At 37.6% G+C, this 27,689-nt stretch overlaps 1 protein-coding gene across 2 annotated transcripts in view; it reads right to left on the reverse strand.

Moving 5' to 3' along the window:
- LOC114151252 (ephrin type-B receptor 1-like) overlaps positions 1–27,689 on the reverse strand; it is a 134,691-nt gene that overhangs the window by 41,944 nt on the left and 65,058 nt on the right. For both annotated transcript variants that reach the window (XM_028028348.1, XM_028028349.1), the window contains 8 exons: positions 22,033–22,097; positions 21,154–21,444; positions 19,659–19,877; positions 19,391–19,571; positions 10,410–10,565; positions 3,883–4,145; positions 2,303–2,378; positions 802–926 (listed from right to left, as the gene is read on the reverse strand). In XM_028028348.1, the coding sequence (XP_027884149.1) occupies positions 802–926; positions 2,303–2,378; positions 3,883–4,145; positions 10,410–10,565; positions 19,391–19,571; positions 19,659–19,877; positions 21,154–21,444; positions 22,033–22,097 (1,376 nt within the window). The remainder of the gene's footprint in view (positions 1–801; positions 927–2,302; positions 2,379–3,882; positions 4,146–10,409; positions 10,566–19,390; positions 19,572–19,658; positions 19,878–21,153; positions 21,445–22,032; positions 22,098–27,689) is intronic.

Consider the following 27,689-nt stretch of genomic DNA (forward strand, 5'->3'; position numbering starts at 1 on the left):
TACCTGATAAAGGTGATGGAAACAGCAACCAAAGCCCAAAATATTCACATTTTTGTTTCAGTATTTTCAGAGTGTCTTCAATCAGGGGCTTCATCAAATTCAATGTTATACAGACTGCTACAGGAACCCTTTCCATCATATATGAGTTACAGCAAAATGTAATTTCCCTTCCAGATCAATAAGGTTCAGAGTGGTTCTGTGAATAAACAAATAAACATATGTACTTTATGCTTTAAAAGTTCAACTGAATTTAGATTTCATTTTGACATGAAATAATACAAGTTCTTGTGTTTAAAAGTCGTAAAATGTGTAATATTGATATCTTGTGAAGTTTTCCAATTCACGCATAAATTGGAAAAGGTGGCAGAAATTTTCCAGAAAAAAAAAAATGTGTTTCAAAGAAACAACTTGAGTCTGTGATTTTTGTTGCTGAAAATGCTGAGGAGATCATATCAGACAACAATCTCACTCAGTTGAAAATAGTGCAATAATCACAGCTGGAGTTCAAAATCACTCTAAAATTTTCTCCTCGTAGATTTTGAGGCATGCTGAACAAAAGGAAAATCTAAATTTCCACATAGCAAGACATCGATGAGGAAACAAGCATTCAGATCTCAGTGAGCAAAGGTGTTTGCAAAATAAAGCAGTTTCTAGTACTTACTAACAGTTAATTAAATGACATTAATGCACTTCACATTGATTTTCCTGTTTTATCGACTCCCAGCAGATTACTGGCTGAGAACGAAACACCAAAACGTTCAGCCACACACACACACACACACATTTATCATTCCAGTCTACCTTGTCGTAGTATCTGATCTCGTAGTCGAGGATGATCCCGTTGGGCTGCTCGGGTGGCGGCCATGAAAGAGAGAAGCTGCGGCTCGTTGAGCTCACTTGGTGCATTATGGGAACCTCAGAGGGAGCTAGTATAAAACACACATTCACACACGCAAACGCAACAACACACAACCGATTAGGAGTTTTACATATTCACCAGGATGTTTAGACATTATAAATATGCAAATAGAGGGTAATGTAATGATAAAATGCTTAAAATGCTTGCAAAGAAAAAGAGGAAAGGTTTCTACTTCAGTGGGCGTGAAATAAAATTGCCGTTTTTCTCAATGATGTGGGAACGTGTGATATTTTAATGCTTTTTTATCTGTGATCTCAGGATTTGTGGACATTTGGCTGTAATAGACTTCGGGATTTAGCTGCTAGGAATGTTTAATAAGATAGTTTTCTAAATCATATTTCTGCAATAGTCCTTTGTTAAGAGAAGACATGAAGGAATTATGGGGGCTATTACTGAAGATAGCAATGAAATGCATTGCAATGGTTCACCTTAATGAAAAGTATTTGAGTGGAGGAAAAAAAAAGTAATTTCATTTTCTCTCCATGCATTACAGTGAATCATCTTTAGCCATTGTATCCGAAAAATCAATAATTCATCTTAAAAAGCTAAGTAATCCGGAGATTTTGGTGTAATTTAAGAAGTATCAATGCATTTAAGTAAAACAGTATGAATGAGCTGTGATTTGAAAGCCTTAGGCTTTAATGTCAATCCGTTGCTTTACAATTTTGTTTCTAAGTGCATTGAGTTTCAAATCATAAAGTTCTGCGAACGACACTCAAAACCTACTGCCTACATAAAAAACCCCTACAATCGTAGTTAACTCGATGATAATAGATGATATTGTTGTATCCTAAAATATTTCAGGAGCATGAGGAGTTTGCATCAGACATCAGCTGAAAATGCACTTGGTAAGTGGCAGAGTGGCAGTGGATCAGGCTTCGATTACAAATGAGCCTCTGTTACAGTGGATAAGGTCAATTATATTTTTCCATCAGAGAAAAGCAGCTTTCAAATCTAAATTTAAGTAGAAGTGGAAGTATTGCTTATGTCCGTCTCCATAAGATTTTGATAGAGCAATAACTCGGTTATGTTATATTCAAATTACACAGCAGCAGGCTGAGTGGGAGGAGGAGGGCAGGGTAAGGGGAGATAAAGCTCAGAAAAGGAAAAGAGAGGAAGAAGCAGAAGAGGAGAGTTGAAAAAGGATTAAAGCTGCGAATGTGCAAGAAGAAGTGAAGGGGGGAGGAACAGAGGAAGGTAGGAGACGACAACCCTGTAACATGTTTTATGAATTAAAAGGCTGTGGCTCAATTTCCTTTATCTCTCCAGCCATCCCTCCCGCATTTAATCCACTGTGCCCCGGGGTATGCTTACACACGCAGACGCTTGTAAACACACACGCCCGCACAACAGTTTTTTTTTTCTTTTTCAGCTCTAACTCACCTGCCTGATTGGTTGTAATGTTGATTGACAGCTGTTGGGCAGGATAAGGACTCTTATTGGACACTCCATTGACTGCCTGCACAGTTAAAATACCAATGGTCAGCTTTTAAACAATAGAGACAATACAGAACACAGTTACATGTTTAAAGGAGGTGATTTATAGATGATATTTAGGAAGGTTGGAACGCAAATGCATAACAAAATGATTGTTATCAAGGATAAGTTAGACAGCTAGATTGCTAGCTCGCTATCTTGTCCAGCAGGTATCTAGACAGCTAGCTTGTTAAGTATGTAGACAGACAGACAAATAGACACACAGACAGACAGATATATTTTCTACCTACTCATATTTATTCAAGTAAAATAAATTTAAAAATCTATGAATTATAATTTTCTTTCCCCATGTATCAAAAACCTGGCATTCAAACTGAAGCCTTTACACTTTTATATCCACTGTATAATAGGAGAATGATTTTTGGATTTGTCCTTGACAGCACAAATTCTGTCAGTGTCCAGCATTATTCATCAACTCCATCACATTAGAATAGCAAAATCCTTTGACTGACATGTCTGTCTAGTACCAAAAACAATCAAGCTGTATTTTAAGCCTGACAGAAGAATCTGTTAAAATTGTCACAAAAGTGAATTGTTTTCAGATTTAATGTCTTATCTCTGGGACAAAGACAAGCTGACCACATTCTCTGTGGGTTTCAAAGACGAGACCAGTTGCCATATATTGTTTGCCAAGTGTGCAGTTAATCATTCTGACAGTGAAACCAATGCTTTAGTCAGGGCAAATTAATGTTTTAATTTATGATCATTTACTTGAGGCTCTGCTAATTTAATTTTACGTTTCTGCCTTTCCCTAATCGCTAAATCTGCTGCTTACACTCGAACCCCCTGCAAAACAACATGGTAAATCCAAAACTAAGAAAAAATAAGATTTTAATTCAGACTTTGACTTATTTATCTTAGGTTTTTTCGTGGAATGTGGGGAAAATAATTGTATTCAATATTTTCAGAATACACTAGTTTACATACAACCCTGCTTTATGGGAAAATCTCATAAACCAGAGTATTCAAATAACTATGTTTATATGTGAAAATGTTATTTTACTCAGGATGTCCTTGGATGTCAAAATTCAGAAACAAAATTGAGCTCTAAACTTTTTACAGTAAAGGAGCCAGATGGGAGAAGATTGAATATTTATCACTATAAAGACTTTACAGACATTACAGTGACCTTGTAAGCCGGCAGATATAATTGCAGATTTTGCATAAAAGCCTGCAGGTCAGCAACTTTCTATGTAGCGCCAGTATCTTTGAGCATTTTAGTGAATAGGTGGTAGCAATTTGCATTTTAAACAATAACTGACGAGAACAAGGCTGTTTTTAAAGTGGCTTATCATGTTCGGATGGAGCTTTTTCACAAACAAACAAAACTTGAGGAATATTTCTCACAACATACTATGAATTTTAAGCTTTTAAACTATTTGGGGGTGAGGTATACTGCACAGCAAGAATCACCCTATACTTGCATTTCCTTGCAAACTTAAGATAATACATCTGCAGGCACAAACCTGAATGTCAAAGGTGTACGACGTGTGAGCACGAAGCTTGCTGATTTCCACCCTTGTTCCCTTCAACGCCTCCTTGCCTGGAGTATAAACCACGCTGTCATCGCATGGCTGGCATGCCCGCCGCTCGCTGCTGTGGCAACGCCGGCACACAACGTTGTATGACAGGTCGTCACGGTGCCCGGTGTCGCGTGGCGAGTGCCACTCCAGGATCACCGACGTCTGATTCACCACTGAGACCACATTGCGAGGAGCAGAGGGGACGCCTGAAATCAGGAATTGAAAGGGAAATATGAGTCAATGAGGAAGGAAAATACATGTTTGTAGTGTTGGACTCTTTCAGTTGTAAGAGATCCCCTTATTTGATATTAAAACATGCTTTTAAGGCACTGCAAATGTAGAACCCATGATTTTACATTACTGATAATAGTAAAAAACATTTCTTTTGAAAGCATTTTCTAAAGATGACTGCCATCTGAGCTTGCCATTCACAAAAACACAAATACAAACTCTCACACAGGCCTTAAAAAAGTAAGCCAGTACAGGATGACTGGAGATGTGTCATTGCGTTTTTCTTATTTAAACAATCATAGAAGGCAGACACAGTGTTATAATCCTGTTGTATGCTGAGTATCTCACCTTCTTGCTATTCATGTCAGAAAATGCTTCTAATATTGCAGCTGGTTGGTCACACAAAACATTTCTCACTCTAGAAATATTCCCTCAATCCACAAAGTTTATTTGCCCTCATAAAAATCAGTTGATGTGGGGCCACAACCACCTTATTGCTTTAGTCCTTTCACGAAAAATAAGAAAAGGGCAAAACTATGCCTTAATATCCATTGTGAAATGGAAATTATATTCCAAAACCTGAAATGGGCATGAAAATTAAGGATGAAGTGCTGCAAATATGTATTGTAATTAAAGTACTTCTTATAACTGATGCATGTAAAAAATTTGGTGAGTTTTTGTATATTTTTAGTCTTGCTAAAAGCCAATTCATTAGCAAACAGCAGGCCTTCACAGCATTTCACCTGCAAAGTGTTAACAGGCTGGAAACGAGTTCAGCAGATAACAGGAAGGCTGAACTGGGTGCAGCACAGTTCCAGTTTGCTATTGAAAAATGCTAAAAACTACAGTATTTAAAAAGTCAACACTGTAATCATGTGGTCTATTTTAAAACAACATCTGCAGCTCCTCCTCTGTCACACCGATCTTCCTAATAAAAATAATGACATCTCACAGAAGAAACTTTCTTTCTGAGAAATCCACATTGGCTTAAATCCCAAATGGCAGGTCAAACATTTAAACCAAAAATGATATCAACCCCATCAAAACCCTCATCAGTTCATCTTTTATCAAAAGCCAACATAACCAAATGGTAAATTTGCTGTCAAATCTCACAAATGAATTGTGCCCGCTGAATTGCCACTTTAAATCTCCTCTTGGGGAAAACTGAAGCCTTGTTCTGTCTTGTCTGAAGGAAGAGTAGACTTTTGTGTTCTGAGCCATCGGGGACTGAGCTTCAAACAGAGGCAACGGGAATTGGGGTCAAACAATTCAGCAACATGGTTCTTTTTTTTTTTTTGTACAAACACTCTCTTGTTTAGAACCAAAGAGGGAAAGAACAGGTCACCAAAACCCAGGATCTGCACAGCCTAGAAAGTAATTTAGAATTTTATCATGGCGCAAATACAGACGTAATGCAGAGAAGTTGGGTTGCATGATGGAAAATCCTGTGATGTCAAGGTTACTGGGACAGCAACCAACAAATCCATGTTTTCCTCACTCTTCCAGGTTTTCAACAGTCACTGACCTTTAGCATCTTCGACACTTTGCTCTGTCAGGGGTGGAAATTTACTGCACTGTCTCCATTTAACAGGCTGAATATCTAACTAACATGCAAAATGCTTACGGTTTTCCTTAAAGTCTTTTGCAATGATAATATTACGCACACCAATGTAGTTACTATTACATATAATCACTGTACTGTGCTGCACCAAAAGAAATTTAAAGCATGAAACACTACTGACAAAATTTAATTCTAAAAAGATACAAAATAATTAAAACATCTTTTCAACAAATCAGGGTTAGGATGGTTTCCCTGTGCTTTGATCAAAAGAAAAAAGTATGAATATTTTTTACTACTTGGTAATAAATAAAGAATTGTTTACATTTGTGTAAGTAATTAGATTGTATTATGCCATGTGTCAAACTCCAGTCCTCGAGGGCCGCAGTCCTGCAACTTTTAGATGTGCCTCTGCTGCATCACACCTGAATAGAATAATTAGGTCATCAGCAAGGCTCTGGAGAACTGATCTACACAAGGAGGAGGTAATTAAGCCATTTCATTCCAGTGTTTTGTACCTGTGGCACATCTAAAAACTGTAGGTCTGCGGCCCTCGAGGACTGGAGTTTGAGACCCCTGTATATGCTCTAGAACTTCAGAAAGAACTGACTAGTCAAACAGCTTGTTATACAAATTAAAAACAAACTATTCGTTTCTGGTATCAGACAGTACAGTCACTAATTATCATAACCTTTGGCGCAAAATGCTTCATTTGTGAAGCAGGAGAGCAACAGTTTTGTCATTAATTGGAACTGCAAAATAATCAAAAATAATCAACATGCCAAATCAAAACTGAAAGTAAACAAGCTCAAACACAGAGCAGTACACAATCACAAAATGGTTGTAGCATTTGATTTGTTTTTGTTTTGTTTTTTCATGTATGTAACCAAAGGCAATTTGCTTTTAGAGGCATGAATAGTAATTAAGTTAATTAAGTTTAAGATAAATTGTCCCAATTTCTAATTAGAGTTGTGCTTTTCTGTCAAAATTAGTTTGGCTTGGGGGCCACAAACAATCAGATGGAGACTTTTATTTTGCTGAAAAAAATTAATTTGTTCATTACCAGTTGGACCTTTAATTAACCAGCCTAACAATTGAAAATCACCTTTTTATGATGTAAAATACAAACAAAAACAAAACAAAGTTATTACTCATGTACTTTTCCAGTCTATACTTACTGTCCAAATGAAATAATTAACTCTAAATCTTAAATCTTGATCATTTTTCTTCACTGTGACCACTAAAAATGGCATTACCAGTTTGTTTGATGCCAACTTAAATGGGTTTTAGTCATCACCGTCCCGTGAAGATCAGCCAATTCTTGCAACTCTTGGACTTAAGCCAACACCTTCTTTAACATTAATAAAATGTTCATTGTCCTTTACCAGTCCGTCAGTCTCAGTTTTCACTCTGTGTCAAAGTACGTCTTCAAAGCTCAAGCAGTTTTCACAAGGTTAAGCCTTGAGGGGCTCACTTCTCGCTGACAGTCCAAACACATCACACAGAGTGTGACACAGATGAAACAAGAGCGCTTAAGATAAAATGGATGTTCGGCCGTGGCGTATGCTAAACCAGAGTCATAAGATGAGACGACCCTGAAGAATATGTCTCTGTATGTAATTCTTAGACAGCCAAGGACAGATCTGCAGCAAAATCAAAGTACAAACAGCGGGGGGTTAAAAAAATCTAAGCAGTGCATACAGTGTATTTACAGTTATGCATATCGTCACCTTCCTAAAATAATGCAAAAAGCAATTTTTGCAAAAAAATTAAAAAAGAATAATCACCACCTCTTTTTTCCAAAAGATCTTTTAGGCAAAAAAACAAATAAAAGAACTTTTGGCAAAATTTGACTTAGGCCATTATTGTAGGAAGGTAACGACAAATTTGTAAGTTCCAGGTATGGCAAATGGTGAGTGTATTTTTTTCTGCATAAATATGTCTTCATTTAATGATTACTGTAAACATTAAAAACATTTTAAAATGCAAAGTTGCCACAAAAACACAGCATCTAGCCACACTGCTGAAACAATGGAGACTCGTAAGAGACTGACATGTCATCTGTTTTGTTTTTCTTTTTTGCTCAGACTGCAGACTATAGAATTTAAATTATATTCACTTACCTGCTGAGAGACAATGCACCCAACCACCTCTGCAGTCGGTGAGGCATGTTACTACTGGAATTTATTTTTGTCTGACAACAATGTACAAACTGTGCAGTCACTCTTCCACTCTGGTTACCTGATTCATGTCCGACTCTGAATCCCTCCTCTGTATCTACGTTCATCCTACTGTTTTTGTAGTTTGCCCTCTTGACTTTTTTTTTTTATTTCTAACTGCAACCTGATTTGTTTTTTCCCCTGAATAGAAAGCGCTCAAGTAATTCAGAGACCGATGCAGGATGAGTGGCTTGACATCTGACACGCTCTCACTGGCAAATTAGATATTTTCCCTCCATCGTCATCATTTTAAGAGTGCTTCAAGTGTTGAGGTTAGGCTTTTTCTGTACCATTTCTGCTGTAATAAAACCCTGACCCACCTACAGAACATTTTGAGAATCCATCTACTATCTGTTTCAATGGTATTGAAGTGAGAAATGTTTGCCTTTATAAAGCACTGCTCCTGTTGAAATAAAAAAAAACAGCAATTTACTATAAACTATAAAAGAGTTTTTATATAAAACTATAAAAAACTATAAAAGAGTCAACTATTAAGGAATAGAGTTTCTTTAATAAAGAAATAAAAGCAAATATCAGAGGAACGGACAGTGAAAAAGAAAAATCCAGAATTTGGCATTTCAAAAATGAAAAAGCTTACAGGAAACATGACAATTTCTAGAAAAAAAAACTAGCCAGGATGAGGTGTTTTATTGGCCGTATTAAAATATATTTTGAATAAATTGAAATGGAAACACTTTTTTTTGCATCACACGAGTCATATGACCGACAACCAGATGTTGCCGCTGGCGCAAACCATGAAGAAGACGACAGGAAGTAGTTGGAGGATCGTGGTGACGTATGGTTTTTAAATGACTTATTACAAACTTATTCACATTTGATTTTAATTGTGTTTCTTATTTAATGAAAACACCATCATTGCAAAATTGTGTTTTTTCAAGATTAGCATCTGGTGCTACCAGCTACAAAACTGTGCAGCCAATATCAAAATGTAAAATTTGTAATTACATTGAACAAGTAAAAACTAACTTCTTTGCTTCCAATGTTTAAATATTTCAAATTAATCAAACAAAAAAATAAGGGCATTGGGAATTGACCATGATACTGGACAAAGTTTGGAGAATGACATTGGATTCCAGTGAGGGAATCAGGTGATTGGGTACAGCTATGGAATGACTCTATAAATCAAGGGGGAAAGACAAACATCAAGGATTTCTGAGTTTTGGTGTTTCAGTCATTTCCTTGTTTAAAAACTGAAAACTGACACAACTGATAAAGACTCACCTAAATCCTACAATGCTAGATTGGAAAAACTTTGTTTGCTCAGAAGAGGATTAGAAAACACAGATCTATCTATCCTGTTTTGTAACCAACTTTGTGGTGATAAACAGTCTGGCACTGTTTACCACCACAGCTAATAAATACCAACTGAGTTATTTAAACGCTACAATATATCCGCTGAAAATTTCCATCTCTTGTAACCACAGTATGCCAATGAGCGACACAGACACCAGATCTCAGTCCAATTGAGATAATTTCAGACATGATGAAATGAGAAATTTATCTTAAAAATGTGATCAGTCAACAAATCTCCAGGAAAAGCACAAGGCTGTTGTGTTAACATATTAATATATTAAAATTGTCTGAGGAATGCTTGAGACACCTTGTTGAATCTAGGACACAAAAAAAGCAGCTCTGACGGCAAAATGAGGTTCATGAGGTACTAGCAACGTGTGCCGCAGAAACTGGCCTATAACAATAGCACTGAAAATTTACAAATCACACATTTAATGATTTACACAAGCACCAGTTTATATCAAATTCTGTGTGGACAGTGAAATAAATGATACCATTGAAAGCTTTGTTTGTATTTTCTGAGGACTATAAATCTTTTAAAAACACAATAGATCCTAAATGTGACTGAACCAGAGCTGTTTTTAATCCCTCAAAATATGAAGATGTATTCAGGTCACCGGGAACAGCACAAAAACCCATGAGTGATTACATACTTTGTACAGCTACACACACAGTACACACTCAGTTTCAGAGTACGAGTCCAAAATGATTCATGTTTTAACCTACTTACACTATATCTCTGAGGAACCGAGTGGCTGCGTTACTCAAGCTCACTGCTTCGTCTTGCATTGAAGCACAGACTCTTCGACACAATAAACACATACTCAACTGGAATGGAGAGCCTGAGCAGTGTGGTGACATTATTACTCACTACTCCCAAAATCCCTTAACAAGAAGGGGTGTGTGTGTGTGTGTGTGTGTGCGTGCGCGTGTGTTTCAGCTCTGACTGAGGTGCATAAATTTACAGGCAGAATTATAAATCAAGGTGGATGCTGGATTTTCATTTAATTATGAAATATTCGACTGCCGGTGTTGTCAGTTTGTGATACGATGTAATATGTCACCTACTGGGATCGTAAGCCTGGACCAGTCATTTTGACACCTTATTGAAAGGTGTACTGAGAGAGTAATTATACGTGTTGACTCACTGGTACACATGTCCTCCGGTTTGTCCATGTCTCCACGGTAATATCCATTCCGACAACCACAGAGGGTGGCAGCTTCGATGGTGGAGCGACTGTTGAGCGGACACTGCTGACATAATCCTGCCCCCTGGGACGACTTAAAGGTGCCCTGAGGACAAGCTGTGAAGAGATAAAGCAAAACTTAACTTGGACCCCTGAACATTGATGAAAAAAAGCTAATTTCATCCATAGGGGTTATGTCACATTTGTCTTGACTTTTTACATCGAGTTATTGTGTGTATCTGAAATTATACAGAAAAACATGTTGACATGTCCGAAACGTAGTAATGGTGACGAAACGTATTGTGCATCTTCAATACGATAAAGGACACTTAAAGGCGAGATGTTATGCTTCCTTGATCAGATTAGAATAGATCTATGTGCAATACAAAACATGTTCATTAATTTTTTTAACAAGATATTGTCAAGAAAACTGGTAGGGGGTTTGAGATCTATCCAGGTACACGCAGAAACAGGTGCATGAAGGCCTGAGGGAAATAAAGCAATCTTGTGTTTTGATTTATAATGATTGAGTGTTTTGATAATGATTAAGTTGAATATGGATGAATACAATAGGTAAAATGACTGTATGTAAGTAATCACTGAATGATTTACTGAATGATTCTGAAGTGTACGAATCATGATCTGTAATAACATGACGACAATGAAATGATTAAGGTTTGATGATATATAATAAGTGAAAGAGGTGATTAATGCTTATGATTAATGCTTAATGGAAATCAGCACATAAGTTTTTAATATTTGACTGTGTTTAAAAGTTAATCAGAGAAAAGCACATAGTTTTTAATGTTAAAAGGAGAAGGGGAAAAAAGGAGAAGGGAAACTTGTGAGTTCCTGCTGTCGCAAGCAGTTCTGAACAGATGGCCAGACGCACAGGATGGGTGGGGTGGTATGGTTGGCTAAGAACAACACGCTGAGGAAAGGACGGTACTTTCCATCCCAGCCAGCAGACAGGAGGGGCCGAAACCACGTAAACTAACACTCCCCATACACATACATGGCAGAGAACTGTATATAAGCAGACGGAAAAGGAGAAGTTCTTGTTCTTTGTCTGCGGCACTGAAGTAGAGCTAACACGAAGAAGCAGATCGAGGAAACAACTGCAGACCACACCCTGGAGCCACGGGGAAAGCTGAAGCTTCTTGCCGCCAAAGGGAGACAAGTTCCAATCGTCCAACCCGGGTTCCTGATTCGATCGTCGGTCTTGCCTCAACCCAAACATTGCAACAGACTTGGAGAAAGGACAAAGGTCCCAGAGGGATAAAAGAGTTGGGTTTTCAAAAGCAATTGAACCCTCTCTACTTTGCTTCCATTCTAAAGAGGATTTTTTTTCACACAAAGGATAAAGACTCAGACCAAGGTTTTCGGACGTTCCTGTTGCCAAAGATCCACCACCAACTGGGTATGAGTAGAATTCGATTCCTAAAAAGCTATCTCAGAATCTGCGACATAGGTTAGGGAAAGAGACAGGAGGGTATGATTATACATGTTGATCTTATTACACTGCTCTTGACTTGTATACAATTGATTATTGATTTGTATGTCACATACCCCTGCTTAAGCTTGCTTAATAAATTCATACTCTAAAATTCTAATGAAGTTGGTGGACATTGGAATTAATTGAGTCATTTAATCATTTTTCAGATCTTTTAATAAAGGTAAAACTAAGGTACATGGTTCTAGTGAAAAGGAGGCTTCATAATTTCCTTTGGTGAGAGTAAAATAATGACCCAGGGACTTACATCCAAGTCACTAAATTTAATCTAGCCGGTTCCAAGAGCAAGTTATATTTTAGAAAGCGAGCTACCGTTAAAAGGAGTGGTTATTGGAATTACGCAGCTGTGAGGGCTACTCAGCTGACTGTTTCTTAACTGAAAAGGGTCGTAACTTCTGGATTGGAGGTAGTTAGAGCTAGACGAATCGCTTTCGACACCAGTTTAAATAGATTATCTCTTATAGATCTCTTTTAGGGTAATACCCAGGTCTTAGAGATTTTCCGGACCTGTTAGACAGAGAACTGGTCAGTAGTCAGTCCCGGAGGGTTGTGATGAAGTGGGCGGGGCTAGCTATTGCAGGATAACGGACAATATTTATAGATAATTAGACTTTTGTTTGGTCAGTTCTGCTTACTTTGAGCTCCTTCCAAAATCAGCTGCTATAGGGCCTCTTATCACTTTAAATCCAAATAAGCTGCTGTTGGCCACGCCTCCCAAATCAACATTTACACTCGCATATGAAAATATCTGCAAACAGATGCGCAACCATGAAATCGTACATCTTTGAAAAGTAGAAGTAGAGCATCCTGCACAACCAACAAGAATGCAGCAAGTGGTTTCTGAATGGCAAGTAGACGACAAAACACTTGTCTTTTCCAGCAGCCAATGTACAGCACATACAGCAGTAAAACTAGCTGACCAAACGTGCTGGAGCTCAGCTTGGGTGGCTGGGCTTCAATGGGGTTGCTAGGTAACAGGGCAGTGCCTGCTGATTTGTGACATCACTTTCCGGAGGTTTTTGAAAGGCTCCTTATTCAGACACAAAAAAACTGTGTTTCTGTGTTGTCCTGTGACAGACTGGCGACCTGTCCAGGGTGACCCCGCCTCTCCCACGGAACGTAGCTGGAGAGACACCAGCACCTCCTGACCCCACTAAGGACAAGGGTGTTCGAAAATAGATGGATGGATGAATGGATGATAACAAACTTGATATTTTCATCCTTTGTTTTTTTCATGCCATCCTGCTTGGTATATATTTTCTAAATTTCTCCTGATTTCTGAAAATTCTCAGGTATATTAACCAACCATATCCAAAATCAGTTAAACATTTAGAACACTGTTGGTCACGTTACAGCACTGTTGTAACCAGTCTATCAATAAAAACAATAAAACAAAATAAATCAACCATTTGTTCATATCCAGCATCACAATGTTTCTAATTTTTGTGCTGTCAAAAGCCCCTCAGCTGGACAAGAAAATCCAGCACAACTTATCTTTTCTAAACCATGACCAATTTGATAACCCACTTTCTGTTTTGGTTCATTTTTTTAATTTCAACCCTTTGCAATCCACCCACCAAAAGCTAAGGTAATGCCAAAGGAGCTCTGTGTAACCAGACTTTATTTATTGAAGGCACAATAGCAGCCTGAAATCTCTATAAGCCTTCAAAAGGATGCCAGTTGCTGGAGTTCTAGCATAAAGGGACAGAAAACACTTCACAATCATTGCAGTCACAGACAGAACACTAAATGGGCTACATTTGCTGCAGAGTTCAGGGCATGGGTCAGCATAGTCTGAAAGTGCTGCATCATTTAGCTGTTAGCAACACAATGCTTTCTGTCTGCATGCAGCAAAAACATCGCAATCATCAAAGGCATTTATCCAATTATAAATAATAACCTCTTGCGACTGCGTAAAAAGTCGGGCACACACCTGTTCTCAATACAAATATATATATGCATTGTCGTTAAGGTAATTCAGATACAAATAAGTTTTCCTTCATTTACCGTTCCAGTTCTAGGTGGATGCCTCGTATTTTGATCTATTGGGAGGAATTTTTGATTTACTCAGAGACTAGAGCTGAACCAAGAATATTAGCTTTTTACTCAGTTACATGTTTGATTATATATCTTGTAGTCCAGTAGGAAAGAGACAAATCATAACAAACAGAAAATTATAATGGGAAAATGAATGAGTATAAAATAAATTATGGGAAACACCTGAATGATTGGCTTTAAAAAGAAGCTACCAGTTAAGTCCCTGCAGAACTTTAAAAGTGGTACAGCATAAAAAAAATATCCACAGAGGAACTTTGTGACTAACTCTACCACATGGAGCAGAAATAAGTTTATGTGAAGCAGTGGTATCCCTTTTAGGAACACAAAGTTCATTAATGTGAATCAACTACTACAACCAGTCAAAGTTCACACATTCCCCAACAAAAATGTTTTTCATGCATGCATAATCCCACTTCTTCAGATGGTCTGGCAAAAATACTGTTCCATTTTTAATCTTGTGTATGCACATTCAGTTGAAACCTCCCTGATCATGATGCTGTGAAACTACAACACGGTTATTTACAAAGAGGATTTGATCTTCCAACTTTGACTTTGGTCTTTAACTAGATACAATTCTCTTCCTTCTCTGTAACGAAGTTTGACTGTCAACCATGGGATGGTTTTAGACACGGGAATAATGTACAAAGTAAGCAATCTGTCCCGAGAAAGCAAGAGTCAGAAAAAAAAAATTGCAATAAAAACAAACAAGGAAAACAGAATAAGTGTGAAAAAAAACTCAATTACCAATGTTTTCATTTTTTGCTCCCAATGTTATCAAAGCATGCTTCCTCTGAACAAAACAACAAGCTGATGCTTTTGTTTTTAGTTGATTTTTACAGGAGGAGCATATTCCCAGAGGTCTGATTTTACACTGTATTATGTTGCACTCAGTCACAGAGCTTTATGAAATTACAACAATACTGCCATTTAAATAATCCAATGTCTTAGATTCATATTACTTGAAACTTCACATTTTCTCTGCATCACAGCCACAAATTACAAGTCGTTTCACAAGAATTATGTGCAATAAAAAGCTTAACTGTCAAGTGAAAGGAGTAAGACATATTTAGCATAGAGCTGAGAAATATAGACAAAAACATTACCAATTTTTTTCTCCTTATTAAGCTGTTCTGTTAATACAGACAGTTTCAAATGAACAATTCAATTTCTAAGATAATAGCTGTTTCAGTGCAAACTGTATTAACCACAAATTGCAGACAACTGATATTTTCCATTCCTTCAGATTAAACACACATATTCCATAAGTAATTATAGTAAACCAATAAAAAGTTGCACTTGATATTTCTAAACTTACTTTTTAAATCCTTTGTTTGTTGTTTTCTTCTGCTCTTTGATCAAATAAAAGCAACTGTAATTTTCTTCTTGCTTGGCACTTATTTATCCCCTCAGAGTCATTATATTACACAACCACCTTTTTCCTGAGATTACAGCTGCAGATCTCTCTCCTCTCTACTAGCTTTGCACATCTAGACAGCACTTTCAGTCCACTCTCCTTTGAAAAATAGTGTGTGCTTACTCAGACAGGATGAAGATCATCTATGATCCTCAGTCTTTAAGTCACAGATTAGACCTAAATTGAAATGTGACTGATCCATTAACATATAAACATGGTTGGATCTACAACTTTCTGGTTTTGCTGTTTGTTCAGGGTTGTTGTCCTGTTGGAAGTCTGGTTTTCTTGAAGTGCAGACCAGCTTTCCAAACCATGCTTAAGAAAAAAAAAATATCCAAAGCATAGTGCTGCCACCTGCTAATGGTACTTCATCAATTGTTTCATTGTGAAATGCAGTGTTAGTTTTCTGTCACACTTTAAAAATTACATTTTGGTCACCATCTTCCACGTGTTCTCTGTGTTTCCTACATGGTTTGTAGCGAACCGTCATTTTGTCTCTTGAAAAGGCACATGGGCATCTGGATCGTCAAGGTCATTTATTCAACCAACCTTGTTCAAACATGTGAGGTGTGTCACCATGGCAACAAGTCTTGTTCCCTCTCTTTATTATTTACCTCTTCATACCTCTGTACAGCTATCTGTGCATATCCAAGTGTGGCCTTATGTCAAACTAGTGGAACCTCAGCTGCAAAGCAGGCGAGTGAAGGTTAAATGTGCTTTTCCACATATTTTTTCTGAAATAACAAAAATACATATCATTCAGTAATCTTTTAATGTCAGAATAACTAAATTGGATTATTCATTTTACTTACAACCAGTCCATCCAGGGGGTTCTGTAAATTTAGCCATAGCTAAAAATCCTATAAATGTTGCAATACATATCGATTGATAGTTAACTATACCTTTATTTATTTTTATATTAAGTTTAGATGGTAAATAGTCTAAATTTCTAGTGCAGTTCCAGTCATATTGACCGCTCAAAGTGGTTTGATATGCAGATTGGTTGGCAACTTCAGTGTCTTGCTTTGGGGAACTTCAACTTGAGGTAGGACGACACTGGATTCAAACTCATAACTATCTGATTAAAAGACGACCACTAAGTTCAAAACAATATTGTAAAGAGAGATATTAACCACAAAATCTATACCGATGCTTAACAGTGTTGGTGTATGAATGGGTGTAGACTTTTGCGAGTTTCCTGGAGAATGTGACTCAAGTGTGAAGAGCTTTGAGTGTTTGAGTGACCAGCCGTCTATCGACTGAACCACAGTGGCCAAAAAACTGAAGATACACTAAACCAATCTGGTTGAAATAGGTTTTGAAATAACACACAGAAGTAAGAGAGAAAAGAGGCATTTCTTCTGTTTATCTCAAACTTTTTACAAGCTGTTTATGCACATATGGGATATGCACACTTAAACTACTGCATTTTTGTTTTGCAAAAAACACTCTGAAAAATGTATGCACACACACTGCTTTGCTTTTCAAGAATAAATACAAAAACACACGTTTGAATATGCACACACATGACTTTGATCATGAGCCAGTTGCGCCGTATGGTTTGCACAATACGCGGATTTGGTGCAAAATAAACACCATCTCTGTGCCTTGACATGCTCAAACCCTCACAAAGAGATGACCATCTGTTCCAGTAGTGAGTCCAGCTTCCTGCCAAGGTTTTATCAGCTGATAGGCAAAGGAAGCCAACCAAGAAGATGCCAGATTGGGGAAGACAGACAAGACAAACACCGTCCCTCGACACCGTAAATTGCTTTTTCTGAGATAACAGCAACAAGCAGGTGTATGCTGACACAGCGTCAGAAATCACAGATATGTCAGATGAGGCTGTTTTAGTTTGAGTACTCAAATGAAAGAGAATCAGTTTAAATGAAAAATGACTTCTGAGCTTGAACTAAATTAACAGTGAACACACAAAAAAAATCTTTCAGCAACTGAAAGAAGAGTTATTTCATTTGATAAAGCAATTTAATCCCATCTCAGAATCAGTGATATTAAGCCTTAAATTTGGCAGAAGTTTTTATTTGGGTAGCCTACTTTTACAAAAAAAGCACAGCATGGTTGGCAGCTGAAAAACATATGCTCTTGCTTTTGGAAGAACACTTGCAGGCATCATTTATCCAACACAGGTAATCATAGCAAATATTTTTAACTACAGAGTAATTTTAGTTACATGTACTTCAATAATCTTTCAATTTTCTTCATACTGTATGATTCCTATGTTTTTTATTTTCATTTGTTAGTTTTGTCCAGTGTCATAAGGTTTTGTTATCAGCGAGTTTTACAGATTAGCCTTTTTATCCTTTGAACTTGTTGTCATGAAGGGTGAGATCAAAGCAGAGCCAAAGTGCAGAGAGCTGCTTAAACGTTGCATTTTGAAGATTTAATAAAAGAAAAAAAATTTACAAAAATTCAATAATTATTACAGACATGTAGAATAACATGAACGTGGAGCCTGAACATGGAACTGACAAGCAGGAGTGGGAAAAAAAAAACCTGCTAATTTGTCTTTTGTGCCACACTCTAGTTTCTTTACATGACGAGTTACCATTGCCACCGTCACTAAACTAGCTAAAACAGGAAACACTCCAATTCTCCCTCTAACACAAAAGGATTTCTTAAACACAATTTTTATACCAGTTACTAACTTGTATGTAACAGTTCACATTAAAATAAACTTATTTTAACTGAACCAATATAGCTAGTTGACTTCTAATCACAATGTTTTTGTGAGATTTATTTGCAAAAATCAAAGTAACTAATATTGTAACTTTACTTTTCCAAGCTTAAGGTTTTGATCAAAATATTTTTTGAAAAATATTATGCCATTTCCTAAACAACAAAAGCACTTTTTGTTGTTAAGGGAGACGAAGCAAGAAATTACTTTGAGACACCTTGCTAGCTTACTTAACAGCAAAACCGAAGACATTTGAAGTTAAAGTAATTGACACTCGATGCTGTCCAGTGTTTGGAGCAGACTCACGGTAAAAGGTTCAATCATTCCCACGACATTGCCAATGCAAAACGCAAACTGACATAAGCGCCCTGACAAGCATTTCAAAGTATTTAAGGTGTTTAACAAGAAGCAGACTAGAGTCTGTCTGTCTGTCTTCTAATTTGCAGCAGACTGATCTTGCAGAAATACACTAAAGTAATTAACATGGGAGGAAGAGGTCTCACTTATTTCACCATATGAACATACATCACAGTTACCTCCCCCCGAAGACACACACACACTGAAAAAAATGGATGAGACTCTCTGGGGAGAATAAGAAATGATGAGTACTATTTCTGAGAGGAAATGGGGAAGGAGGCCAGATATAAAAAGGAGGAAAAAGAGGTGAAGATATCTGGAACACTGGGGGAAGAGGAGTTATTTTTGTGCCACATTTATCAGAGGGTGGCTCGGCAAATATGAACATATGGTGCTTTGTGTGCCCCCCCCCTTGGGCAAAAATACATGGTATTGTGTAGTTACAATATATGTGCATGGAATCATTCAGCTGGGATTGCCAAAAAGCAATGGTTTGTCCAACTGAACTGTGGAAAAAGAAAATTACATTTTAAATAGAATCAACATAACCATGCAGTCTGATGAGGCCGTTATAATAATATTTTGTAAACCAAGTCAGGATATTAATAAAGGCTTGGTAATAATGTTGATGATACATGTATGATTACAGCAATACTTTGAGTAGTTAAAGCCCATTTGCATGATCTGTCATCTCTTGCTGCTTTCAGATGCTGATTGCTGCCATTACTATGACAGAATATTGGAAACGTGTTTGCACAATATTGATTTGCTGTCACTCTGCCTTGTTAAATTGCATGTGCAGCATGTAAGCATTTACTAGGCCAGCAACTTCAAAACACACTTGAATTATTTTCTGAAAAACATTTTTTCTTAGGCATCGCGACTTCTCTAAATCAAAAACTTACCTCGACACACGTTGCCATTGTCTGGTTCATAGCCTGCCTTACAGCTGCAGCTGCCAATCGGGACCATCCACTCTCCATCTCCGTTACAATAGAGCTTTATAGGCACGTCTACCTCCTCAGCATTTGAAATGCAGCTTCCTCGGGAGATAACCAAGGATGTGGACTCTGCTCCTGTCAGCGTCTGGATGAAAAAAAAGATTGATTAAAAAAAACCCGCAACCTTTAACAAGAAAGAATGGAAAGATAATTTTTGGATTCTTTAGCATACCTCAGGGAAAAAAGCAAAGTTCTGTACAATGCTTGGACATTTCTTGTAGAATACTCGAACTGCCAGAAGGGACATGCAAGCACCCAGATCCTGGAAAGCCAAGTGAAAGCCTTTGCCCTTGGAGAGAGGTCCGAAACCTCTAACTTCAGTGTTCACCTTCATCAGCCTACCCCCAAAATCCACCTGGGAGAAACTCTCATCGGCTGCAATGGTGTCCACCTGGAAGAAATAGACGATTTACTGGGAGTAAATCCAATATGGCGGTTAAAGAGATGACTGAGTATTGGTGAATTTGCAAAGGTATTGACTGATTGCATGCACATCAGAACTGCCAATATACACCAATCAGGCATAAGACAGCAAACACTAATAGGTGATGTGAATAAAACTAGTTATATTTTTATCATTGCACCTGTTTTTGGGTGCAGTAATCCATAAATCTTTTGATGCATCAAGGTGCAGTCATGGACAAGTCTGACCTAATAAACACATAAATAAATGCAGCTAAGAGCTTCCTGTGGTCTTAAAGTTGGGGTCAATTCAACCCATGAGCTTTTTACTCTATGCACGGTCCAGCGTGGTTGCTTTTACAAGATTTTTGTGTGTGTAGTTTTGAGAACTGATGGTCTGGCGGGACACTCCTGCCCGCTGTCCAACAGTGACATCTGCCGCACCTGTAGTGAGCTTTGCATTAAGACTGCAGGAAGGTTAAATAGGTTTTCTATCGTAATGTTTTTTTTATTCTGCTGTATTGGTTCCTTTTTAATAGCATTTAATTTTTATCTTTACTTACAATTTCACTTTCTTACAGAATTTACTTACTTGTGATGATTTATTTTGTTTAAATTAGACATTACAATAAATGACCCAAAGATGAGCAGACAGCAAGGCCATACAGCCAAGTCTCATTGATCTACATCAATGAGAGGGAACACCAACTCATGGTTCAATGATTTGCTGTAGCAAAAACAACTGAGGAAATGAATCCTGGTAGTAAAAGAAAGATGTTGCAAAACAGAGAGCATCCCAGTTTTTAGTGCATAGCTGCAGAAAAGTCAGCAGGAACTGATACTCCCTTAAGGCTGTGGCTTCTTTTAGTAGAAAAACACTCCTTACAATAAAGCAAAGTCTAAAGATGGTTGGTGGAGCATGTAAGTTTGAACTATTCACTTGACCCCCAAATACTCAAGATGTCAATCCAATGCATCATTTGTAGAAAGTGCTAAATCAACTATTTCAATATATGGAGGCCCCAAACTTGCACCTTACAGGATTTAAAAAATGTGCTGCCAACACTGTTAGGGATCTAGCAGAGATCATACCTTGACTGGTCAGACTGGTTTTGCCAGTCAGAGGGGACCAGAGCATGATCAGGGAGACGGTCATCGTGTTGTGCCTGACTGGTGTATTTGACTTTAGTGGAATGAAAAGTACAACCTACTTCAGTTTTTTTCACATTTCTTATTTTGAAAAGATTGAGATTGTTTGAGGTTACCTTTAAAAACGGGGCATTGGCCCAATACTCCACCCCTTTGATGCTCTCTGACACAGTCCTGTCAGTCTCCAGGTAGTAAAGATTGAACGTCTCTTTGCAGGAGCCCAGGACACTTGGTATGGAAGCACAATCCCGTACTGTGAAGCGGATCTCCACGTAGATGCGTTGTGCGTGACGCCGGTCAATGTATGTGGTGAGCAGCCAGTTGTTTTGGCTTGGCTCAAATACATTGCACACCTGGTAAGTCCTGATGGTGTTGAGGTTTTCATCATAGCCGCTCACCTCCTCCCACTAGGCAATGTTTGAGCGAAGACGGGGTATTGGGATGCAAGATGGGAAGGAAACAGAGGAACAGCCAGTAAGAAAGCAAGATGATTAATGGGTTTACTAAAACCAGACACAAATTAAACTTTCTCCATCACTCCTTCCCAATTTTCTCCCATCCTCTTCCTCCCTTTTTCATTGTCTTTTTCTCTGCTCTAACCTTCTCTGCTGCACAGGGACATCCATTCATCACAATTAGAGTTACTCACCTCAAACACACTCACACACCAGACCATTGTGACCAGCTAGTTGCCAGGCTGAATTTTAAAGAAATCTCTAGATTTTAAGGCAGGTCATAGAAAAAAAATCAACTTTTTATTTCATTTCATTCTGTTCCATCACAGACTCATTTGCGGTACTGTTCTGATCTTTTGGAATGTATTTTCTTTCTGCATCAGTAGTGGTTAATTGATGTCACCTTGGCACTGTAATTAAAATTTTGACTGACTCGTTAATGGACCTCTGTAAAGTGTAGTCAAACTGCTTCCCCTTGGGTGGCTGCACATACATAGACTGACGCACACATACAGCTCAGCTTTTCCACATTGTTCTTACTCCATTGGCAGGGAACGATATCCAGCCGAGCTCAGCTGTCGCCGTCCGTGTATCCATCACTGTCTCTGTCAGACAAAAAGGGAGACAGACAGGCAGAAAAAGGTGAAAAGAATGCACTGCAGAAAGAGGACAGGTATGGGTTTAATTAATAGTCTGTTCATTATTCGCCAGCTTCGGCGCCGCTTTGTGGTGTCTGCCATTCAAACTCATAAAAGCCCACCTTGCACAGTGTCTGCAATGCATTTTCCTCTATTCTGTTAGCACTGCGATGAAAATTAGATACGAATCCACAATTAGGAGAGGCCTTTGGGTAACACAGTACAAACAAAAGTAGAAGTAATGTAGCCCAGTAATGACGAACATAATCCATTTGATCCAGGCTGCAGACTAACTTTTTTAACAGATCTTCTGTCCAGGCTGAAAAATATGGAATTTGATTTTGATATTTAAAAATGTCTGCCGATCCATCCACCCATATTCTTACTTTGCTACAGCCACAACCAGCAATAAAGGAAAATTAACAAACTAACTAATCTAGATATTGCGTAAAAATAATGCATGTCCCAGTTGCTCACTCAACCGGGGCTTGCCCATGACTTTTCAGGTGCACTACTACATTAAAATGGATGTTTCAATGTCCTCTTGAAGACAGAACTGATATTTTGCTGTTGAGCCACTCATGTAAAAAGCTGTTTTGTAGAAAGCATTAAAAAATCTTGAGCTTATTCATTAACATAGTGTCATGTCTATTCATATTGCTCTTTTTGTGATCAAGGACAACTGCTGGCCTAGATAAATGAGATTGTGAGGAGAAAGGCTGCTGCTTCTTCTCCAGGAAATTTGAAAATGTGTGGAGACAAATTAGAAATCTGAAGCTCTTCTAACCTAAGATAGAAACTCAACTTTCCCTAAAACACACCCTAAAACAATTCTTTAGTTTAAAGTAGAAAGCTTGAAAAAAAAAAATACAAATAAAATTCTTGTAACTAATCAAATGGTTGGCATTGTGGCCTTGCTTTCCTTGTGATTCAGAAGTATTGATTTTCTGGAGAATTACCTAAAGCATTCTAACCAAATCACACATAACTATGACAGCATCTAATTAATGTCACCTATATTTTTATTGCCTTCTGAGTCTAATATATTTTTAATCATTTCCAGGACATGTGTATTACATTAAGTATTCAGAGTCATGGAATAATGCAAAGCAAATAAAGAAGAACAGATTTCTAATCATCTAAACAGCTTATGGTCACATTGTACATTATATTAGAATCTAACAATAATTATATGCAAGTAAAGCCTATTGGCCACAGTGCTAAATAAGTCAACGTCTGTAGCAGCACTGAGTTAATCACTAATGATTTCATATCAACTCCTGAGCCACAGCATTCTTTATTATCATACTCTGATGAAGTGCAACACAAATCCCAAGAGTCGAAGCAAAACTTAACATGGCAGCTGTGATTTAACCTTTATGGTATGGTATCCCATAAAGGTTAAACTCAACAGATCCTTCTTTAAACTTTGTTAATATAAATGCATTACTATGCAACCAGCTAAGCCATTTCTTTCTAGAAACAGTATTTTTTAACCCCTTAGCATGACTCTCAGGAGGAATAAGGCATATGTCATAGTCAGAAAGTAGGGAAGCAGCGGGTTGTCCCATCAGACCGTCAGGTCCAGAAACCACACACACAAAAAAAATCATAAAAAGGACATGCAGGGTCAATGCCACCCCACTGCACACAGAATAAAAGACTCATGGGGTCCAACTTCCCCTGTCTCTTAAAACCACAGGAGGGCTAAATGACAACTAGAAAACTTAACATTTTGTAGCAAATCCAATAATCTGCAGTAATTTGCATATTAATCCAGGTACAGACTAGTTGGAAAACTGTCAGTAAAAATTCAGGACATTTTGGACAACTGTTTTTTCTGTTTGTTTTTTTCAGCTTTATGTTTGCAGTTTTACTGCTAGCCATCAGTAAAAATTTGTCATTCATCTGCAACATGCTCACCAACCACAACTGAATTTTGGTCATATGTCAACATGCCAATATTTAAGAAATTTAGGATCAATTTTAAAACACCGTCCAATAATAAATGTTGCTTTTTTAATGAGAAATCCTTGCAGCTTTATTTGCCAAAAACACTAATGCACATTATTATGGCCTCAAGTATAAACTACGGTGAACTATTCACTTGAGGTGCCTTTTTGACACCTCTTCTGTGGTTCTTGGGGTTGAATTAAACTAATGTACGCAAAATTACCATTGGCACAACGGCGTAAGAAGTCACATTGAGATGTTCCAGCCAGCATAAGTTAGCTGGCAAGTTGATAAGTCAGACCCTTAGACAGCCCTTTGTAATAAAACATGGTGTGGAGATTCAACGACATCACACCATGAGGCGCCCTCAGGCAAACAACTCCTCCTCTGCCTTTATTCTTGACATGCACTCCTCTTGCAGCCTTTCATATAGTCATCCTTTTCTCTCATTATCAGCTCCCCTCCTCCTCACACCGTCCACAACTTCTTCATATTCTTTATTCTGCCTCTCCATCTTTCACTTGTTCTTTAGTTTGATGCTGGTCTTTTATGCCAGGAACTTCACCAAATTTATGAAGAACCCTTGTGTTTTCTTTTATCCAACTCTTTCTCCAGATTGTGTTTTAATTGTGTTGCTTTATTTTCATCCCAAATGTCTACCTTCAAAGTCTTTTACCAAAGCTTACGGTAGATGGTGTCACTGTCTAATTTGCAGATTTGGCGACAAGTTTTCAGAAAGAATTTTAAAAATGTTTTCACAGGAAGCTTTTTTTTGCCTGCTGGATCATTTTTACCCTTCAAAATATTTTTTTACACAGTGCTTTACAAGTCCAAATACCTCTTGAACGTTTGCACATTTTGTCACATTGAATCACAAACATTGGGATATTTATTTGGAATTTAAAAAAAAAAAAAAAAACAGCAGAAAATACTGTGTAACAGTGAAATTAACAAGTCTATGGTTTTCACTTTTCTTTTAGAAATATTGTATTCTGCCCCTTTTATTCTGATACAGTAAATAAAATCTAGTGCATCCAACTGCCTCCACAACTCACCCATTTAATAAATCTCAGTATAAATACAGCTGTTCTGTGAAGACCTGGCAGGTTTATTATTACTGCAGAACAAATGATACCAATGAAATGCCCCAATGTTTTTCATCCAATAATTATGTTTCCATTCATAATCATTGGATGAAAACATCCGATAATTATGGAGGGAAACTTATCATTTTAAAAGTTCACCAAGTTTTTTGGTGAACTTTTAAAAAAAAGCTAATTCTGCATGTTTCCATCAACTTGTTTGGATCGAGTCAACCAGGCTACACAAAGCATGATTTCATCAGTTGCTGACGGTAAACATTGCTGTAATAAACAAGATATAGCAGTAACAACAAGCATGGACCACACATTTCAGACAGAGAGTTATCCACTCTGACCTGGAGGTTTCCACTGATTCATTACGTCAGCGCTTATTTGGCAAACATGTTCCCATCTCCGTTTTAGTGCATTAACTAAAAAGGGAGAAAACGTTTTTATAAAATTGAGGGAATTATTTCCAATATCTTCATTTCCATCAACATTTTCTAATGCAATACTTCAAAATATTGATGGAAACATAGTTAAAATTACCAAAGACAACATTTCTTAAAAACCGTTTGGTTATAAAAAAAAAATACCCTTAGCTTTTCATATCTGATTTAAAACTAAAAGATACAGCACAACTACATACCTACCAAGAGCAGCCAAGAGGCCAATGGCATCTTTAAGCAACTTGCAGAGATCTGAAGGTAAACAACAACAATGTGCCAACAGGGCAAAAGTGTTCTGCTCTTCACAAATCTCTATTTGAGTCCAAAGTATAGAACAATTATTGAACAAAACCCAAGTTGAAGCAAATCCAGAATTCCAGCTTGGAGTTTGCCATTAGCTGCAGAATACATGACCTTGAAACAAGGTTGAAAATGACAGTTTACAGAGACTTTCCATCTTTGCTTGACTTATTTTGCAATCAGAAATTGGCAAAAATTTACCATCCAGATGCACAAAATTGGTACAGACATATGCCCAAAGATCTGCAGGTGTGATTATAGGAAAAGGTAGTTTTACAAATGGAAATCATTTGTAGAACTACCAATGACTACCCAATGGAAATTAGGAAATCATGCACAACTTTGTGTTTTTCTAGCCAACCACCATCTTCTGGCTTCAAAACAAAATTTTATTGGCACATTATTAGGAAAACTCACTACAGTCCATGTATACAGCATAATACATTTGTTGAAAATTGATTGCACCAATCTACCCATAAAACCCTTGGGAAGGCCGTATAATTTGTCATCTTGTGTTATTAGATCCAACACACAGCTTGAGCATCATGACCCAGTGAGAGGTAATGTTTAAACACTGACAAAGTTTTATTTCCTCAGTACATCAGACATCTTGTGTTATCTTTTTAAATCAATGTACCGTAATAAAAAGGCTTTACACATTCTTAATTGGGCTTTCAAGAAATCTATTCATAAATCTCTGATTGCATTTTCTTCCTTAATGATGAATAAATGTAATGTGCTGGTAAAAACAGAAAGTTAGCAGTACTGTTATTTTCACTCAGTTTTTAGTCTTGGTGGTGGGGGCGGTCATTGAATGAAGAGGCCTAAATCCTTTTTACGTGCCTTGTAAATTTCCCGTTAAAGAAGAAAAGAAGCCTAAACAGAACAAAACCAGACAAGTGCTGAATTTTATGGTCTGAGTTCGCCTTATTAGAGTCTACTCATCATTCTAATTAACGGCACACAGCACACACCTCTCTGCGCATAATAGGGTATGCTTTCCGATCACCCTAATTACTTTTGACACATTGGAGGATGTGATCGCAGTGTGCCTTCCACCCCCACAGAGGTGCACCTCCTCAACCAGTACTACATCTTTGAATAAAGCCAAAACCCATTTTATGGCAGAAGAAACAGGTAAATCTATAGCAGTGAATGAGGCTGTTAAATCAGTCTTGTGGCCCATGAGGGAGAAAGGAAAGTATTTCATTAGCAGATGCTGGAGTGGAAGTAAATCTGCTATTCGAGCTCATTCCATTTCTTTCTCTCTTTCTTTCTTTCTATAAACATGATGTATAAGTGCTGGAGGTCAAATAGCAAGTGAGGTCAGTTCATCTTTTGCTAATTAGCCAAGCGTGTTCTAACCAGATTAGTCTGCAGCTCAAACACTACAATTAGACCTGATTTACATGTCTGCATGAGGGTTTAAGTGTGCTTGTGAGCGTGCATTCAGAGTCCAGACACAGGAGAGCCAAAAACACTTCAGGCCACCATATAACTAAAAACAAATAAATAAATACTTGTATCTTTTACTGCAGTAGCATATTTGTATGAGAACTGATTACTTCAGATCTTTAAATAGTCATTCCAGCATGCAATGTTCACAATTTTAAACAAAAATCTGTTGATTTTTAAGTCCATTGTCGTCACACCTGACTGTAATTCTTTGTCTGTACCACAAGGTGGCAATAATGAGAACAAACTGCTGCTGCAAGGCAGTTGTTTGCTACCATCAGACAGCTGCATTATTGAAGACTGCAAAGAACTGTTGATCA

The sequence above is a fragment of the Xiphophorus couchianus genome, chromosome 9, assembly GCF_001444195.1.
Source record: "Xiphophorus couchianus chromosome 9, X_couchianus-1.0, whole genome shotgun sequence".
Lineage (NCBI taxonomy): Eukaryota > Metazoa > Chordata > Actinopteri > Cyprinodontiformes > Poeciliidae > Xiphophorus > Xiphophorus couchianus.